Source organism: Panthera leo, chromosome E1 (assembly GCF_018350215.1).
Source record: "Panthera leo isolate Ple1 chromosome E1, P.leo_Ple1_pat1.1, whole genome shotgun sequence".
Taxonomy (NCBI): Eukaryota; Metazoa; Chordata; class Mammalia; order Carnivora; family Felidae; genus Panthera; species Panthera leo.
Window position 1 is genome coordinate 36,854,398 of NC_056692.1, and position 20,414 is coordinate 36,874,811.

Below are 20,414 nucleotides of genomic sequence, written 5' to 3' on the forward strand. Positions count from 1 at the left end.
GATCTCTGGAAATTATTTTAAAATAAAAAATATCCTGGCCTGCGCCTCTCCCCCTGCCCCCCCCCATTGCACTTTAGATGAACCTGTGATATTGTAGCAATGGCCCTTGAAGTGCAGTGGGGAGGTGATTTAGGAGAATATTAAAGGCAATGTGGAGATTCAAGGCGCCTCTCTCAGGGAGATCTGGAGAAATACGCAGCACAGATGGGCCGAGCAGATTAAACATTTCCGTCACATTGTTTCCAAATTGTGTTGTGGTGCCTGAGGCTGGTACTGCGGTCAGAGCAAAACAGAGCGGTGCAGAGCTGCGAGCCGCACAGTTTATGGAATACATATTAATACGCCGGTCTCACATGGTATCACAATTCTATCAGCGCCGAAATGCTGCCGTCTCTATTGTTCCTGAATTCTGCACTTGGCGCCTTGTTTGCTCCCATCTGCGGAGTGTTTACCTTCCCTTTATCCTTCCTCTCTCTTTTAGGCAAAGTTCAAGTCGTGTGTGTCTTCCTCTCATTTCTCTTCCCGCCTTCCCTCTTTCCTTCACGGCTTACGATTTTTCTGCCGTGCACAGTCTGTGTTTTGCACACGCTGTCATCAACAATGTCCGGTCTGTGCGCGGGTCCTGCATACCAGCCTGGCCTCGACGTGATCATTATCCACTCACACCCAGTTTTAGGACATGAGCTCCAGACTTGAGGCTGAATTTCCCCCTTTGCTTTCCAGGGCTCTCGGACCCTCCATCTAGCTGACACAGTCCTCCCCAGAACACCAACTCTTAGCTGTACAGTTGTCACCATGCGCCCCCCCCACCTGCTGTTGCTGACCACCCAGCCTTTCCGGGCCCCCTTTCTCACACTGTCACATACCTCTCCCTCCTCCCCAGTTAACCTCCAGGTTAGCAAGTTCCCTGAAATGTAATAATAAATAAAACTGGTTCAAATGAGACAAATTTAACAATTCATTCTTATTCTGATTTATAGACCAAAACCCTGAATAATGGAAAAAAGAGAAAGTGATTGCCAAGAACTTAAACCATGGTTTGAAACAGCCCAGGGAGGCAGCCAAGCTACCCAAGGTTTCAGCGGAGCGCTGAGTGCTCCAGTCAGTCCTCTGACAGCTTCCAACATCACGAATCCACCGTCCATCTGACTGACCACTTCCTTTTTCCTTCTGCAAAATGTCTCTTATGCTGCAAAGCAGGCACCTGCTTGTCTTTGGTGAACGATCCCTGTCCCCCGCCTTGCTCTCCTCAGCAGTTGGAAGGGCGCTGAGTTAGAGCCCTCAATTTATTTAATAATTTATGACATCCTCAGAAAGCATTAAATTTCCAAAGCTGGATTTAAGGAGTAGAGAAATTGAGGGCCAACCCAAGAGTAAAAATACGATGTTTTTGGCTGACCATGGGATATTACGATCTACTCTGCTTAGGAATTCGAATTTCCCATCTTTACTTATGATGATGTCAGATGCAGAACCACTGATAAAAGAAATAAGCAATCATAAACCAATAATTCTGTGATTCATTGGCCCTTCCTATACATATATCAGGTACCTATCGATCTCTCATGTCAGGAGCTGACTGATTGTTCTCTTGAAGAGGAATCCTCTTACTTACAAGCGCTGATACAGTGAACTTTGATGGTTAAAAGAACAAAATGTGAGACATTTTCCGGGAATCTTGTTCCATGGAGGCTTATCGAAGCCCAACTCAGGGTGAGCAGAGAACATCTCTGTTAGGAGCATTCTCAGGGTAGACAGCATCAAGCAGCTTGTTCCCAAAGCCATCATGTGGCTTTGAACAAGAGCCATGAGAAGACAGCACAACTTTTAAGTCACAGTTAAAGGGATGGGGCCTTAGTGGTACACCTGAAAGTAATATAACATTGTACATCAAGTAAATGTCAATAATAAAAGAAAAAAGAGAGAGAAAGACGGTGTCTTAGCAGGAATGAGCAAGCCTGGTCAGCCTTAGAAGAAGGAACAGACTCTTCTGCAGCTGGAAGGCTGAAGCCTAGAAAGCCAGCATGGCAGGAACAAGGATTCCTGATTTCCTTTCGCTGTGTTTTTAAACTCGGAGGCTGGGGAGAGGGTGGATGGAGAGGGCCACACTGGGCCAAAGTGTGGATCCAGGCCAGAGAGATCATTGTATTTTCCCCCAAGAGCACTGGTTCATAAACTGTAGAGGGTTCACAAACCCTTAGAGCATCTGACAGAGGTTCTGGACCTCACCCCAGGGACAAGACACATGTACACGTGCACACACAATTTTACACCAATTTCAAGGAACTCAAAGATCCCTTCGTGTCCATCCGTGGACAGGCCAGGGGTTCGCAGACTCCATTTTAAGAATCTGTGCCCTAGAGGGTGGTGCTTTCCTTTTGTTGGAACAGCCTAGGATTCACTGAGCCTAGAAATTGAATTCTTATCCCAAGACAGGATGGTCATTCCAGGTCATGTCTGTGCTACTCCAGGGGAGCCATGGAAGAGCTTATACAAATAGGAACCAGCAGGGAGGAGAGAAATTAAAATGTAGCAATCATGGAGTAGGGGTATTTAATCTCTTTTAAGGCTTATGATAGGCGCCTGCTGGTTTTCCCCCTGATATCCCCTGACACCTACTGACAGGGTATTTGCAGCACCACACAGGGACTCAGGGCCCTGTGACAGGAGGAGCGCTGAGGAGGTCCATGATAGTCTTGAAACCATAAACAGCAATAGGAAACCACTGGAGGCAGAGTCAAGCTGTGCAACGTGCCCGTGGTTGGTGGCCATACTGCTTTTTGTTTATAGAATTTGCTGTTCTTTTTATGGCAGGTTTGGTAGGGTTGGGTTTTTTTTTCCTTGTTGATGGAGATTAGCAGCATAAATCCTTTTATGGCAGTGTGCAATCCCCCATAAACACTTCTGATTGTTGCTGATGGTGAGCGCTGTGTCTATTTCAAGTTCACTCAATGTTCTGCTCATCTAGGCCAATAGCTTGTCCAGCCAGATAAGGGAGTCCAAATAACCAACCTTTACTTTTAAGATCCCTTCATCTGGGGAGTTCAAGGAGGTGGGACAGGGTTGGTGTTGAGGGAAACGGATATTTAATCAAGCCTCAAGATAATAACTATGAGAACAAACCACACGTCGTACTATTTTTGAGTGAAAAGCTTCTAAAAAGACTTTGTGACGACAAGCAAGTGCCTATGTTAAAGGTTTGTTTCCTTTTTTAAAAAAAAAAAACAGCTTTTTATATTCTTATCTAAAGCATCTTCAGTTAACAATTTTGTGTAATTAACCTCTTAGCTCTACCATACATGATGTATATAGAGTTAAGGACTGAGGAGCCTGTACAGTTCTGATTCCTTAACATCATGGCCACATATCCCCACCTTGGAGGTAGAAACACTTCCGCGTTGAGGATTTTAGGTCTCCCGGGAGCATCTCAGCACTTTTTCTGTTTTTTCAAAACATCTGGGCACAAGAAGTCAAACTTCATTGAAAACGTTGATCCCAAGAATTCAGTTCTCTCTCCCATCTCAAAACTAAAATCCAAGGATCAGCAACTTCATAAAAATGCAGTAAATTAGCACCTCTAGACAAGAGCAGAGTTCATTCAGAGCCGGGGTCTGCCTGGCTGAGCCAGTACTCTCTCCATTTTAATAGTTTAATAAAAATTAGCATAATTAACGAACATCTGTATGATCCAGAGTGGTGCAATTTGGCACTTGGAAACGAGGGCTTAAACATGATTGCTGTGAGTTTAATGTTGTTTTAATTCTTTTTGGCACTGTGCAGTGAAATGAACGTTTGGTGGTGATAGTTCTCGGCCGGATCTCATCTGCATTTTTCTCCCTTTGATTATGAGCAATTGTGGACTCCCCAGCAATTCATCAAAGTAGAAATTATTTTAAAATACCTCGTGGTGTTCAGACTGGGCTGGGGCAATGCATGGGGGGTGGTAGCGGAAGAGAAGGCTAGAAATTTTCCATTCATGCTTTAAACATCTCAGGCCCTGCAGCCCTTTTTGCATCTCCAACCAAGGGATGAAATCTGGAAAAGCCAGTCAGATCCCAAGACCTGTAGGTGCTTTGATTAAGCTCCTAGGCTCCCACAGCAGGATGCTTATGGTCTCTGAGATGGCGCCATCCTCCTTACGCTCTGCCTGCTCTTTTGTTTTGAAGGGCAAAGAGTTGATTTCACTCATTGCGGGTCTCACCGCTGTGGTAAGGCTACTACATCGGCGGTCGGCAGGGTCAGTGCTCCCCTCGAGCGAGAGCCCGCCGACTGGGAGCCTGGCCTTAGCAGGTGTCCTGCTGAGGCTCATCTGCTCCCTGTTTGCACCCTCTTCGAGCTGGCAGAGAGCGCCTTCCAGAGGCTTAGTCCCTGCTCCTGGCATTATGGCCAAAGGCGGATGCGACGAAGCAGGAGTCAGAGTCAGGTGTCTTGGCCCGTCCCTAGGAAGGGAATGCCCGATCTGAGCCCCTCAGGTGATGAAGACGACGCCGTGCGGCAGGTGGAAGACCACGCTTCACACATGTTTCAGAAAGTTGACTTCGAGGGGCGCCTGGGTGGCTCAGTCGGTTAAGCGTCTGGCTTCGGCTCAGGTCATGATCTCGCGGTCTGTGGGTTCGAGCCCCGCGTCAGGCTCTGTGCTGACAGCTCAGAGCCTGGAGCCTGTTTCAGATTCTATGTCTCCCTCTTCCTCTGACCCTCCCCTGTTCGTGCTCTCTCTCTCTCTCTGTCTCAAAAATAAATAAATATTTAAAAAAAATTTAAAAAAAAAAAAGAAAGTTGACTTCGAGCAGAAGACTGTCAAACAACATTGTGCCCACCCTCTGCCTGTGAGGAGGCGGAAGAGTAAAGCTAGGGTTTTTGTGAGTAACAGTGAGAGAGGAAGACAGAAGATGTGTTCCCCTTCACAGCAAGGCTTTATTGGAAATGGTGTTCCAGCAACACGCTAAACAAAAGGCAACACCACAAGAAAACATCAGGTGGAAACTGCCCTAACTTTAGTGTTGGAAAATGGACAGTAACATAACTTGTAGGGAGAGGAGCTTAAATTGTCCTGACAGGCAGAGGCTAAGGAGCTCTGGGGAATTTCCCACAAGGCAGCGCGGACAGTAGGGAGAAGCTGGCCTGGGGGACGAAGGGAATGAGAAGGCGTGGGGAGACGGCGTGCTGGGTGGTAGACACATTCATTTATTTAAAACTGGCTTTCAGGGGCGCCCGGGTGGCTCAGTCGGTTGAGCATCCAACTTAAGCTCAGGTCATGATCTCATGGTTTGTGAGTTCAAGCCCTGCATCAGGCTCTGTGCTGACAGCTCAGAGCCTGCTTCAGATGCTGTGTCTCCCTTGCTCTCTGCCCCTCCCCCACTCATATTCTGTCTCTCTCTGTCTCTGTGTGTGTGTGTCTCTCTTTCTCTCAAAAATAAACATTAGAAAAAATTTTTTTAAAAAAGACTGGTTTTCAAAAGCTAATTCCCTGTTCTTCTTAGGATCAACTCAGTCTCACTTGTTATGGCATTTGAGACTCTCCTCGTGGTATTTAGGGAGCCATTTGGGGAAAGTGTCTCCAAAGGCAGTTGCTCTCTTCCTGCCACAACCAGTCTAATCACCAGGGGAATATCTTGGAGTTAGTTGTAACTAAATCTGCTCAACTGAAAGAATAAGTCCCAATGCTCCCCTCATTTCTTCATAACCTCATTGAACAAGTATTTTTTGGCCCCATTCTGTGCCGGGTACCATGCTGAGTGCTGGGAGTGCAACAGCAAACAAAACCAACAAGGTCCCAGCTCTCACAGAACTTTCCAGCTAGTGACTGGCTCTGAGACAAAGGCAGACTGATACAAGGCAGGGTGATGAACTCATTTCCGGGGAAGCACAGGGCACAGTACTGTGGACCACAGAGCTGGGGCCCCCACACAGAGAGTTTCAAAGAGAGGCTTCTAGAGAGTCTAGAGCAACCCAGGAACTGAGATCTGAAGGCTGCTTAGGAGGGAGCCCCATGACAGGGAGGAGGGCAGGAGAGGCTAAACAGACAGAGGACAGGCTCCAAGATAAGAGAGCCTGTGGCCCATGGGAATAGTGAGACAAAGTCTGTTTTACTAAGGGTCCACTGGATTTAGGGGGTGCACGGCAATGCTGAGCAGTCGATGGGACCAGGTCACGCACGGCCTCGTCCACCTTGTCAAGACGTTGACAAAAGGCATTGGGAAGCCACTTAAAGGCTTCAACAGAGCACCGATATTATCAATGTGCATTAAAATGAGTCTGGCTGCAGAATGAAGACAAGATTGGAGGGTCAAGAACGGAGATACAGAAACCAGTGTGGGGGGGGTGTTTCGGTAGTCCTCATGAAAGATGACAGTGACATGACTAGGGTATCGGCAACGGGAATGGAGAGAAGTGCATGGATTCCAGTAACGCTTTGAAAAGAATCTGCAGAACTCAAGGGCTGACTGGAAGAGGGAGGTGAAATTGGAAATGACTCTTGGTTTTCTGGCTTAATTAACTGAGTGCATGGTGCTACCACTCACTGAGATAGAGGACACAGGAAGTAAAGATAGTTTGGGGGTGGGAATGGAGACAGAAGCAGGATGAGAGGTTACATTTAGGATATGTTGAGTTTGAGCAGCTTAATAGATATGCAGTTGGGTATTAGGATCCAACACTTAGATCTGGGCTGGAGCTATTGTTGTGAGTCATTTACGTGGCAGCTAAAGCATGGACATCTATAAGGTTGCTCAGGGAAAGTGCAGTTAAGTCAGGAGAGGGCCAGGACAGAACGCTGGAAACAACCATATGAAAAGGAGGGGTAGAGAAAGATGAGCTTGCAAAGGAGAACGAGAAGAAGCAACCAGAGGTAAGAGGGAAGCCAGGAGAGTGTAATTATCATAGAAACTAAGAGAAGAAAATGCCTCAAGAAGGGTCCATGGTGCCAGGACTGCTGAAAGATCAAGTAAGTTAAGGACTGAGAAGTACCATCCAGTCTGAGCAATTAAGGAGGTTGTAGGCGACCACGGACAAAATGTGTAAGTGGAGTAATAGAAGCAGAAGCCTGAGAAGAGTGGCTTGGAGATGGAATAGAAAGCAAGAACTTGGGGTAGAAAGGGAAGTAAACCCTTTCGGTAAGTTTGACTGTGAATTAGCAGTTGGCATAGGCTAGTAGAAATGGGAAGTTGATGGGGCACCTGGGTGGCTCAGTCGGTTAGGCGTCCGACTTCGGCTCAGGTCATGATCTCGCAGTCTGTGGGTTTGAGCCCCGTGTGGGGCTCTGTGCTGACAACTCAGAACCTGGAGCCTGCTTCGGATTCTGTGTTTCCCCCACTCTATTTCTTCCCCCTCCCCTGCTCACATTCTGCGTCTCTATCTCAAAAATAAATAAATGTTTAAAAAAAAAAGAAAAAAAGAAATGGGAAATGGACATGTGGTGGGAACTATTTAATAAGTGTTTTCAGGGGGACCTGGGTGGCTCAGTCGATTGGGCCTCTGACTCTTGATTTCGGCTTGGGTCATGATCTCATGGTTTGTGAGTTCGGGCCCCACGCTGTCTGTGCTGACAGCGTGGAGCTTGCTTGGAATTCTCTGTCTCCCTCTCTCTCTGCCCCTCCTTCTGCCTCTCTCGTTCTCACTCTCTCTTTCTCTCTCTCAAAAATAAATAAATGAATATTTTTTAAAAAGATAAAGAAAACGGGGCGCCTGGGTGGCTCAGTCAGTTGAGCGGCCGACTTCGGCTCAGGTCACGATCTCACGGTCCGTGAGTTCGAGCCCCGCGTCGGGCTCTGGGCTGATGGCTCAGAGCCTGGAGCCTGCTTCCGATTCTGTGTCTCCCTCTCTCTCTCTGACCCTCCCCCGTCCATGCTCTGTCTCTCTCTGTCTCAAAAATAAATAAATGATATCGCTTCTCGGCCTTTTGGCTAAGATCAAGTGTAAAAATAAATAAATGTTTAAAAAAAAAAAGATAAAGAAAACTCAGCTTTTAAAAATATTAAAAAATAAGTGTTTTCAACGACAAAAGAAACTTGAACACATTTTGTGCTGATGGAAGGAGCCATTTACAATAGAGGCCGAGGTCGGACTCCACAGAATCTCATCTCTGAGAAATAAAGGAAGTGGAAGAGTTACAACGGCACGTAGCGAGGGATAGTCTTAAACCCAAGCACACGTGGGGAGAGAGTCTTTAAACCAGAGGAGGGATACGTCCTCCACTTCAATGGTAAAGAGGGATGGTTGTCAGTACAGGTTAGTTCCTCTTTGGTGGCTGAAAGTTGACACATCTGACAGGTTCTCTTTCCTTTTTGAAGGTGGAAAAAAGGTCATCCGCTGAAAAGGAGGGGGGAGGCAGAGGTGGAGGTGGGGAGATACTCTATCAAAAAAGAAACAGAAAGATGCCCAGTTATCCTGGAATTTTATTGTGTCACCAACCTGGTTCTTTCTTTCTTTTCGTTTCTTTTCCTAGAATTCAACAGCCAAGGGTGCAAAAAGCAGACAGGTAGCTTCATGGTACCCCAAAGCCAGCTGAACCAGAATACAAAATATTGCCTATAGATTCCTAAATTTTACTTCCATCAAAAGAAAGAAAATATTTTCTGGTGCTTTCAGAAGTACTCCCATAATGTTTAACACCCACTGTGCTTTTGGAAAAGCTCTTCTGTATTCAAGATGCTCCACTCCCAGCCCTGTGACTGCCCCTTCTCTTAAACCCTTTCATTCCCTCTCTTATTTGCCCCTCTCTGGAGCCCTTATGTCCTGCCTGTCATTACTGAGGTACTATCAACCTCCCACCTCTTCCTGGAGAAGAATCTAATGTTTAGAGCACCTACTATGTATCAGACGATTATACTCCCACAACAAGAGGGGAGAGATATTATCCCTGCTCTTACAGAAAAGGAAGCGTAAGCTAGGAGAACATAAGGTCACATGGCTACAAAATGACCAAGTGGGGATTAGATCCCAGTCTGTCTGACTCCAAAGCCCATTACTCTATATGCTATAAACTCCTGGGGAGCAAGCAACGCTCTGATCCATCATTACATACCTCATGGGAACTCAAACAGCACTTTGCACATGGAAGATGCGTGGTAAATATTATTGACTTGAACTGTGACCTGATTCCCTGAATATCTTTAGTGCTCTGGCATTTTGGACGTGCCCGACTTTCTCAGAAGAAGCCAATCCACTCTGCTTCGTAAAAGACATGCTCTTTACAATGCAATGGCATTTCCTATACGAGGTTTACATTGTTAACAGGAAGATAACAAAATGAAGGGTTTGCTTTCTTTCTCTAGATGATTTTTTTTAATTTAATAATCCCATCAGAGGATAATCCCTGATGGGATAATAATCCCATCATGGACCCAAGAAGGGTCCATGGTGCCAGTACAAGTCAGACTGATAGTGTCGACAAAGAAATCACCCAACATTGTGTCCCATGCAATCGCTATAAAAGATGAACAGAAACGTGACCAAATTCCAGCTGAAACCATCCTCTTTTCCTGTTTCAGGAGTATAACATGTATGGCTGGTGGGTAGGAGAACTGAACAGCCTCATTGGGATTGTTCCAAAGGAGTATCTCACCACTGCCTTTGAGATGGAAGAAAGATGAAGCCCAGGTATCAGAACTATTGCCAAGGAGTCTGTTGGCCATGCCGTCATTTCTCTGGGAAGAATAAGAATTGCCAGTGAAGTGGCTTTTCTTCATGATTTCATTGACATAGAAATTTCATTTTTCTCTTCTGCAAAAATCTGGAGGTTAATGATCCAAGGTTTCAGGTCCCAGATATCTTCTTTTTTTGCTCCTCTTGTGTGTGGCCAGCATTCTAAAGCTTACCTCACGGCCCAAGACGAATGCCGCAGCTCCAGCTATCATGTCTGTACCCTGCCCAGCAGGAAAGATAAAATGAAAGAAGGGCACAACCGCTTGTTTTAAGGACATTTCACAGATGCCGCACATACCCCTGCTTGCATTCCATTGGCCAGAAGTTGGACAGATAAGACTTATTCTAGGTAGAACCTGTGTCCAGCTTAAAAGTGAAGTGGGGAGAGGATTTGTTAATAAGTTAAAAGGGGAGAATGCATATTGGGGAACAACTAGGAATTTCTGCCACAAGACTGGGTCTGGGTTTCTTTACCCCCTGTTCCCAAATCCAGAGCACCATTTCCCCCAAATGCCCACGTATTACAATATGACTGGCCAAGACTAGGACTCCAGTATGAAGATTCCCATGAAACATAATCACATTAACTTTTAGGTAATAAAGAACATGGCTTGTGTTTTATGAGCAAGAACCACATCATATTTAAAACAGTGGAGTGAGTGCTTGCTTTGGGTGGGGTAGCAGTAGGAGTTGCTTTGGAACCTCGTGGCTTTTGTTTAGACTTAAGATGGCCCTGGAGGGTACCCACCCTAGCATGGTGTCTCGAGCTCCATCTTCCGGCCTAAAATGGGAGCTTGTGTGACAGTGACACACAGACTGTCCTTGGAACCTTCCAGACCAGGGCCACTCTAGTGTGCAGCAGCAGCTGCATGGATTCATTTAGGGAGATACATAAGTATAGATCTTACTCTGCGATGCCCTTGTACAACTGTAAAGCACCAGCTCAGGCCTGTCACTCAAGGTTTCACTGTATGACTTTCCTGTTGAGGACTTCATTTCCTGGCCATGAATGCAGAAGAGTTGGGCTTTCGCTGTCAAATCTAAACAGATTCACTCTACTTTGCTTTGTCATTTAATGACAGTGTCATTTATCTCCTCATTCTCTCTGACTCAACAATTCTACATCTAGAAGTTAATCCTATAGCTACATTTGCACACGCACAAAAGGATATACACATGAGGCACCTGGCTGGCCCAGTCGGTTCAGCATGTGACTCTTGATCTCGGGGTTGTGAGTTCAAGCCTCACATCAGGTGTAGAGATTACTTAAAAATAAAATCTTAAAATACACACACACACACACACACACACACACACACACGGTCTGTAATAGCAAACCACCAGAAATGCCCTAAATGTCTGGGAGAGACCTAGCCAAGTAACTCTAGCACATTCATAGAATTAAATACTATGCAACAGTAAAAAAGAAATGGAAGCTGTCTACACTAATGTTGGTAAGGGGGTAAAAAAAAAAAAAAAGCAGCAAAGTAGGGTAGACTAATTTGTTCCATTTGTGTAAAAAGGGAGTCTCCAGGGGCATCTGGCTGGCTCAGTAGGTACAGCACGCGACTCTTGATCTCAGGGTCATGAGTTTGAGCCCCACGTTGGGTGTGGAGAATACTTTTTATTTATTTTTAATTGTTTTTAATGTTACTGATTTTTTTTTTTAATTTTTTTTTTTCAACGTTTTTTATTTATTTTTGGGACAGAGAGAGAGACAGAGCATGAACGGGGAGGGGCAGAGAGAGAGGGAGACACAGAATCGGAAACAGGCTCCAGGCTCCGAGCCATCAGCCCAGAGCCTGACGCGGGGCTCGAACTCACAGACCGCGAGATCGTGACCTGGCTGAAGTCGGACGCTTAACCGACTGCGCCACCCAGGCGCCCCAATGTTACTGATTTTTTTGAGAGAGACGGAGAGACAGAGCGTGAGCGGGGAAGGGGAAGACAGAGAGGGAGACGCAGAATCAGAAGCAGGCTCCAGGCTCTGAGCTGTCAGCACAGAGCCAGACGCAGGGCTCAAACCCACAAACTGGGAGATCGTGACCTGAACCAAAGTCAGATGCTTAACCGACTGAGCCACCTGGACGCCCCTAGAGATTACTTTTTTAAAAGGGGGCAGGGGGAGGGGCGCCTGGGTGGCTCAGTTGGTTGAGCATCCGGCTTCAGCTCAGGTCATGATCTTGCGGCTTGTGGGTTTGAGCCCCGCATATCGGGCTCTGTGCTGCCAGCTCAGAGCCTGGAGCCTGCTTCAGATTCTGTCTCCCTCTCTCTCTGCCCTTCCCCCGCTCATGCTCTGTCTCTGTCTCTGTCAAAAATAAATAAACATTAAAAAAATTTTTTTTAAAAGGGGGGGCAGGGGGAGTCTCCAATTGCCTCTATGTGTAGAAGATATCTCTGGAAGGACAGAGACAATAACACTGGTTGCCTCCAAAGACAGAGAAAGTGCATGACTGTGGGTAGGAGGGAGACACTTTTTACTCTGTGCCCTTTTATACCCTCTTTATTTTGCATCATAAAAGCAAATTTCTATATTTTTCCTCCTTTAGGACACATATCCTTGTCTCTGCCCTGCCTTTTTGAAGAGACTGCTCATCAGGAGTTCCTATCCACGCCCCCTCCCCAGCCACCCCGCCAACACCATGGACTTCTTCTCTTGACTGTATGGACCCAAGCCTCTGACACCTTGCGGTCACTGCAAACCGCCAGCAAGATGAGTGGGAAGAGGCGGAGTCAGCAGATCTGTTGCTAACCTTGCCTTGTACTTTCTCCCACCTTTATTTTGTTTTCACCCCACCTCTAAACGTGTCCCCACATCCACACCTGCCCTCTCCACAGGCGTGTCACAGAGAAGGTGAGAGAAAAGGAAACCTTTGGAGGGGGACGTTGCTAGTTGTTTCAGCTGATTTGAAAAGCATAAATAAACTTCCTATTTGGTTCCTTGCAGTGTGTGACAGTGTCAGATTTCTTTTTGCAGTGGTATCCAAAGTGCTGGTTCCAGGCATTCTTGCCACCTCCAAACAAAGGACAAAAGGATAGCCTGAGAGAAAACAAAAACTCAGGCAGAGAAGGAGACTTGCAGTTATCTTGCAGGGCAGAATCCTCTCTGGAACCCAGGCCTGCCTGCTCTCTGGTTGGCTTCTCACACTTCTTCTGGCTGCATACTTGGCTATTTTTCCTTACGTGCTGACTCTGAAATGAGACAGGGCTAGAAGCAAGTCCTTGGAGTCAGCACATTGGAGAGTTCCTTTTCGGACCCCGGTGAGCAACCACAGTGCGTCTTGCACCTCAAGCCCCAGATAAGGGCCAAGGAAGTGCTTTGAGGAGGTCTTATGTGTGTACAGCCCAGTTCTTGTCCCTGTTGTCCGTACCTAGCGCTCAGGTTATCTGTGTCTTGAAGAGGCAGCAAAGCAAGGTGGTTGAGAACATGAGAATAAACCCCAGTTCCCCATTTACTACATATGTTCTCTCAAGCAAGTTACTTGACATTTTATGCCTTAAATTCTCTACCTTAGAATCTAGTGGGGACTCTGTTTCAATGGGTCATTAGGAAAATTAAAGAGGCAACACGTGTAACATACTTGGAACAACGCCTGGCATGTAGTAACTGCTCAATAAGGCTTAGCTATCATTTATGGCCATACTCACTGTGCAAGAAATTTTGGAAAATGTACAACTGAGCAGCTCTAGAAATTTTACCTCTGAAACTGCCTATTCAGAGCAGTCCTGAAATGGCAATAGCCCTCCTCACCTCTGCCACAACCGTATTCTAGCCCTGCAGTAAGACACCCATTTCACATCACCAAGAGAGGGAAACTGGAGGGCTGTCAATGCATCCCAAGTTTCTCAGAACATTTTATGACAGCCATTCATTTCCAGATTGCCTGACCCGGGAGTTTAAAAAAAAAAAAAAAAGAAGAAGAACCTTCTTGTGTATGAGAAGATAAAGAGGTAAGAAAAGGAGACAATGGGGTCTGCCAGAAAAAACAAAAAAGAGGGAGATAAAAGGCAATACAGAACTGTTGATAATGTGCCCTCCGCTTTACACAGGGCGCTAAAGGAGACTGAACCACTAGGTGGCAGCAGATGAGCAGATGAACCAAAAACAACCAATTGCCTCCCGTTTCAGGAAGCTTTGCACCAATCCCAACCTACAGGTAAGCACAATGGGCATTGTTCTGAAGTGTTTACCGGAGGAAGCAAATAGAAACCCCTCTAAGCCCCCAGAGTGTTCCCTCCCTTAAAGAACCCCCAGGGACCCAACGCTAGAAGGCTGGTGGCTAAGAGGAGAGAGCACCATTGTGCCACTGCTGTGTGAATGAGACACCAGAAAAGGGAAAACCAGAAGAGGAAGAGCAGGTTTCTGGGGCAGGGTCAGAAGAGGGATGAAAAAGGAGAAAGGTCAAGGTAACTTCACTCTCTGCACAGTTCAGCAACCTCTCAGTATCATGGTCATTGGCTTCCAGCATTTAAAACAAAATCCCCCTTAGTGCAATAGTTTCTTCTATGCCTGGAGGCCGGAGGAAATAACCACATGCCATACTGTGCAGGTCTTTGGCACCCCCGTCAACTGCAAGAACAAAACTCTCAGACTCTGATCCTTCTAGCTGTAAAACTCAGCAGAAAGAGAAATTAGATTGGCCCTCAAAGATATGAACAAATGGACTAATCAAGAATTTGGTCCATAGCCATCTGGCGATCTCTGACATGGTTACAGGAAAAGACAGAGGAAGTCAGATGGGTTGATAAGACTATCTACAGCCTGAAGGACATTCTCTTTTAGGAGAAAGTTCTAAAGGAGACTTTTTGGAAGCAGTAGATTCCTACAGTCTGTCTGAAGCTAAGCCACACCTACCAAAACTGCTCCCACTCAATTTGACAGCCACTATTTTAACCAACAGCCTCAGAAAGCAACTGGCTAATCAGATTACCACTTCTCTGACTCCGCTAACCAAAGCCCCACCTTACTATCTGGATAACTGGGGCATTAGACCGCATATCTAACCACATTATATGTAGGATGGCTTCTTGATGGCCACTGATTGCTCTGGCCCGGGAAATAGGAGAGGGAGGCTTTTTCCCTTTCCTGATTTTATGTAAAGGAAGGAAAAGAAGAACAGAAAGATCCTTAATTTTTAAAAAAAAAAATTTTATGTTTTTATTTATTTTTGAGACAGAGAGAGACAGAGCATGAGCAGGGGAGGGGCAGAGAGAGAGGGAGACACAGAATCTGAAGAAGGCTCCAGGCTCTGAGCTGTCAGCATAGAGCCCGACGCGGGGCTTGAACCACGAACTGTGAGATCATGACTCGAGCCACCCAGGCGCCCCAAGATCCTGAATTTAAGAAGCAAATGTATATCTGCCTTTTACAGGTAAATAAGTAATAACTTACCGAGAATGCCTAACATCCGAGAACAACTAACTTAGTGACATCCACTGGATAATCTGACCCGGGGCTGCTACCATTTGGCCCGCATTGTCCAAGCTGATATCTGAGAATCCTAAATGCTCTGAAAGCAGCCTTTCAGCTACATTTCACTAAAAGTACTTTCTCCTAGTGTGTTTTCTCTGTCATCCATATAGCAAAATAGCACAGACACTGTTTTGCACCAGCTCAATGTTAAATTTTCTCATACGGTTGTCTCTCTTAGAAAATCTGTATTTAACTCAAAACCCACTGCACCTGTTCCTCTGGCGAATACAAAATGGGAAAGAGAAGGGAATTCCTCTTGCTGCTCATTTCCTAAATTCAGACAGTCTGATTCCTTTTAAAGTGACAGCAAGGGCAAAAGTTGGACCTGACGAGACACGCCCCCTCCCATTGGAGACAGATACTTGATCTCAACATAGCCTGTGAGGAACTGCCTAGATTTCAAGTTAGCGTTCACTTCTTTTTTTAGCTTGCTCAGTTGCACCACCTCATTTGCCATCAGTCTCTGCAAGTGGCAAAGCTGAGGATCTGAAAGGTGTTGACTTGGACAAAAATCACACAGAATCTGCCCGGGAAAGAGCAAATACAATGAACAACCCCGGAAATTCTCAGTCTGCTGCTCTGCTTGTTGAATCACCCGAGCTGGGCTGCAGTTAGACACCTCCAGCGACACATTTTCAAATTCTACGTTTCGTGCCAGTCACTTGCATCACAATGAAGCAGTGGTTCCGTGCAAAGAGCAAGATCACGCATGTGCAGGGGGGAAGGGGTGAGGGTACATTCCTGCCTTTAAAAACCAGTCTGAGAAAGATGGAGTTGAAGAGAAGAAAGAAAGAAAAAAAAAGAAAGAAACCAAAGTATGTTTTGTTTTGTTTTGTTTTCATATAAGAACAAAACTCTCAGATGACAAGTTCAGAGGTGCTTTAATCTTTGGCCAAAGAGAAGCCCTCCCCACAGGTCTCCCCACCAGGAGTGGCTCTGGAAGGATAAATCTTACATGGCATTGATTTGCTAATTCCTGGAGCACCAGCAAAATCTGTGGAGCTGATTTAGAAAAAGCAGCCGTCTACACAGAGGATTATCCCTGCGACACAGCCCAGTGACTCAGACTCATTTTCTAGTTTGTGGATTACCATAGTCCCTTGCTCCTTCCCCTTCCCTCCCGCCCAGCCATTTCATTTCCCTTTAGAATTTAGAGATTGGTTAGGGAGTTTGAAATTTAGCAACTCAAAAGAGATTTTTCTTCTTCAAGGGATTTGAAGTGTTCTCCCTATTTCCCTATCAAAAACTGTTCAGAAAACAGGTTGTTTTGGTGGGAGGTTTTTGTTGTTATTAGTGTGAATCGATCGTTCTTTTGCAACTCTATAGGATTCAATTAGCAATACATTTTCAGATGTAGCCCACTTGGTACAAAAATCTTTTATAAATGTAATGCCTCCCCCCCCAAAAAAAACCCTATCGTATTAGAGGAAACTGAACTAGAATTAACAAGGTGACCATATAACTTATTTCCCAGAGATTGTTTTGAGACAAAAGGGGGAGTTATTGATAATTGATCATTGTGGCCAAGACCACAGGTATAAACCAGGATGAGAGGTCCCCCTAAAAATCAGGCAAAATGGGGCATCCAGTCACTTGGGGAGTGAGTGGATGGTAGACAGATTATCTGGCTCTCCGGATACGACACTTGGGAAATTCCTTCTAATGAAGTCCTCCCCTGCCAGCCCAGTTCCTAGACAAACTCTGCCAACTAGTCTTCTTTTCCTGATGCCTAGGCTGTTCCAAGAGGCCCGCTATCTCTGGCATCAGGCTGCTCGTGGGGCTGGCCGGCTGTTGGCCGCTGTGTGTGTTCAGTTCCGTCACGGGGCCCCATCGCGGCCAGCCACCCCTCCACCTGGCAAGGCGCCACGGAGGGAAGCACGTCTGTAGCCCTGGGCAACAGTGCGCTGCTCCCTTGCCTCCTGTGATGGGAGCGAGTTCCAAGAGGCTTCTAGTGCTGGTCCTCAAAGAGGGCATCTGGCTCTACTGTAGACGCTCTTAACCTGATGGTGAGCAGCTGGCCCTCTTTTATCCCCTCATCAGATCAGAGAACAGAAAACATGCTACAGACACTTCCCTCTTACCTGCGGTCAGACACTCCGGCCTTACTCTGCCTTGAATCTCCCACCCCCCTCCCCCCAGGCGGCACAAGCACACCACCCGCCCGCCCGTACTGGATGCCTCCCATGGGTCGGCACCCCGCCAGGCCTGTCACTGACATACCCCACCTCTGGGAAAGCACCTGCCATCTGGAGATTTTAGATCATTTCTTCGACATCGCTAGGGCAGTGCGGGGGCGGGGCAGAACTTGGAGCTTTACTACTTCTTCTGTTAGTGGGGGATTCCTAACCTGGCACTATTGACACTTGGGGGCAGGTGATTTCATGTTGTTGGGGACGCTGTAGGATGTTCAGCAGCATCCCTTTCCTCCACCTACTAGACGCTGGTAGTACTCCTCCCCACTCACCCCCTCTTCCCCGGTCTGACACCCAAAACTGTCTCCAGACAGCGCCAAATGTTCCCTGGGAACAAAATACCCCGTGGTTGAAAACCATGGTCTTGGGACATTGGTGTGCGTAGGGCCAAGCACAGAGAAACTGTCCTGCCTTCTAGAAGTGTGTGCTTTAGCCACTGGATTATAGTGATAGAAGCTTACTGCTAGGTTGGGAAGACCTAGGGTAAAAATGCCATGAATTCCTCAGGGTCTAAGAACTAGCAGGCCAACCCCGATGCTCCATGGAGATCTGCTTGCCTGCACTGCTGCAGATTCCACTACAAAAATGTTTGCAAAAATGGGGGTATAGCTCAGGGGGAGAGCATTTGACTGCAAAAATGTTTGCAAATGAATGGGCCTGTAATTGCTGATTTAGAGAGCTGAGTGCCAGTGTCTCACATCTTGAGCTCTGCGGTTGTGATCCTTGTTTCCCTTTCCTGTGGCAGAAATCTACAAGGGGAGCCCTGATCAGAACTCTTGATCAGGACTGAGCGAGATGCCGTGTACGACCTCAGAGCAAGAAACCAAGTTCACTGAAACACAGCACGAGGGCAGGTGCAGCCCATGGGGGGTGCTGGTTTCCTGTGCTTTGTACTGGGTAGGCCTGGGCGGTCCTCAGGCAGAAGTGGCAAGTGTCAGGGCACCTGTCATCTCCCAGCTGCAATTACCCTTCCTGGTCTTTCACGTTAGTTTTTAAGGGAAGTTTTCTCGTGCAAAATAACTCCTAGGAGCTCTGTCAAGAACTAAAAATAAATAAATAAGTAAAACACAACCAAAACCTACTGCTCTCTCCGGAGGCCAAGACAGGATGAGGGGTCTACTGCCTTTGTTGTTTTTGCCCGCACGGGCCAGACAGCAAGGCCATCGCTGGCCCTGGTGCCAGCCAGAGCCCTGTCAATGCTGCCTCCCCTGGGCTCCGAATCCAAGGCACCTGGAAGGGTTATTAGCAGGATTGGAACTCATCCCTCTGCTGGGACTGGATCATAATTACAGTAATTTTCTAACAGAGCTGGGCAGTAGGACTGTTTAATCAGCATTCGACTCCCTTGTGCTCCCAGCCCTCATCACTCAAGGAGAGGAGTGGGATGGCTCTTAAAGAGACAGTGCCCGCCTTTCAGCACTTTGAACAGATGTGCCCTAATTGGTAGAATATATCTAAGTCTCGTAGCTTATAGCAGGCAACCTGCATTGCCTCCAACAAACTGCCCCCGGCTCTCACTATTCGGGGCCTTCTGCTCAAGGGACTTGGGTCAGGCTGCCGGTGGGGCTGGCCTCCCCTACCAGCTTAGCCACCAGGGGAAGTCCATACACAGGGCTAGAGCACTTACGGAAGGATCTAAACTAGCTGGCCCCTTGGAAACGGATGGTCTGAAGGAAAAGGTGCTTGACGGAAGGAGGGACGCAAGAGCCATAGATTAAGAAATTTCGGCAGGGGGTTTCCCATAATCCAAAGATTACAGAAGCGTCTCATGTTCCTGCACTTCTGGGGAGAAAAAAAAAAAAACCTTAAAAGACTTTCAGGTAGTCTCTTAATTCTCACACTCTGGCTTTCCCATGTCTCTCTACTTACTACTCCTGCCCCTTTTACTGCTGTGTAAATGCTCCCTTTTCTCTTCCTTTGCTGGTGGAAGTGGACCAGGTCTCCCCTGAATGGAAGGGAGTAAAATTATTCACTTTGCTCATTGAATCAGGAGCATTCTGTCTTCTAAAAAGTGTGGCTCTTGTTATCCTTTGGAGCATAAACTGTCCGTGTTTATTAGATGTTGAGATGTAAGGTTCCAGCTACCACTCCAAATCTAGCCATTTCTAAAGTGGAACTGGTTTTTCCCAAGAAGTTATTTCTCTAATAACATGCTAGCAGTGGCCCCTACTGCCCTGTTGTTAAGCCAAATGCATACGTGGTCTTTGTAGTGGTTCCTCAGCGTTGTGCACAGAAGAGAGCTAGGGCAGGGCGTCAATGAGAAGAGGTGAGTGGGGGGCTCCCAAAATGGGGTGAGCACACCCTCAGGAAAGAAGGTAGAGTGGGGTGAGGAGAATAGGAAAGGGGGGTGACACTCATCCACAATTCAAGGACAGGTTACTTTGAGCCAGGTGACATGCCCTCTACAGAGCTGAGTCCTGCTGGCAGAGGGCTGCCCAGGAAGGTTGCTTGGGATCAGTGCCCAGGCGTGACCGAGGAAGTCACCGTCCCGCGCAGCGCTGGTTATCTGCTTGGCTTCAGCTGCGTCTCAGCTGGCTGCTCACACAGAAATCTGCAGATGCCACCCCGGTCCCTGACTGAATGCTCCTGCGGCCTCCGTGAGGCAGGCCAGGCACTGGTCTATTTCCATTTCTCCCTTCGACCCCATTTCACATCCTCCTGGCTCACTGTCCTCCCCACCCCTAAGGTGTTGCGAATATAAACAAATTCACAAGCATGCAGTTAACTTAATGTCCGATCAGACTGTCAGAGTCACGATCACCTCCCAAACTAAGCTACCAGAGAGGTGTCTAGGACTTGGTGGTGTGGATCTAAGGCCTCCACAGTCAGAAAGCGGAGGACTGCAGAGGGGCTCTGACTTCTGAGACAACTCCAAAAAGCTGTGCAAGTGGACTTAGACATTTTTTTTTTTTTTTACCTTGAGTAGCAGTGGGTTTATTTTAGTTTAAAAATAAATGGGGGGGAGAGGGAGGGACAAACAAACACCCGGTCTTTCAGAGCTTGGAAAGTAACTCTCACATGAATATGCTCTCCCACCACCTAAACATGTTTTTTAGGGGGGGCTGGCTGGCTCAATCGGTAGAGCACGTGACTCTCAATTTTACGGT

General features: G+C 46.9%; 1 protein-coding gene across 1 annotated transcript in view; it reads left to right on the forward strand.

The window, feature by feature from the left end:
• The window catches only part of SKAP1 (src kinase associated phosphoprotein 1), a 278,148-nt gene extending 265,870 nt beyond the window's left edge, over positions 1–12,278 (forward strand). The window contains exons 12-13 of the mRNA XM_042914773.1: positions 9,489–9,597; positions 12,192–12,278. Coding sequence (XP_042770707.1) covers positions 9,489–9,590 — 102 coding nt within the window. The 3' untranslated portion in view covers positions 9,591–9,597; positions 12,192–12,278. The remainder of the gene's footprint in view (positions 1–9,488; positions 9,598–12,191) is intronic.
• Positions 12,279–20,414: the final 8,136 nt, after the last annotated feature.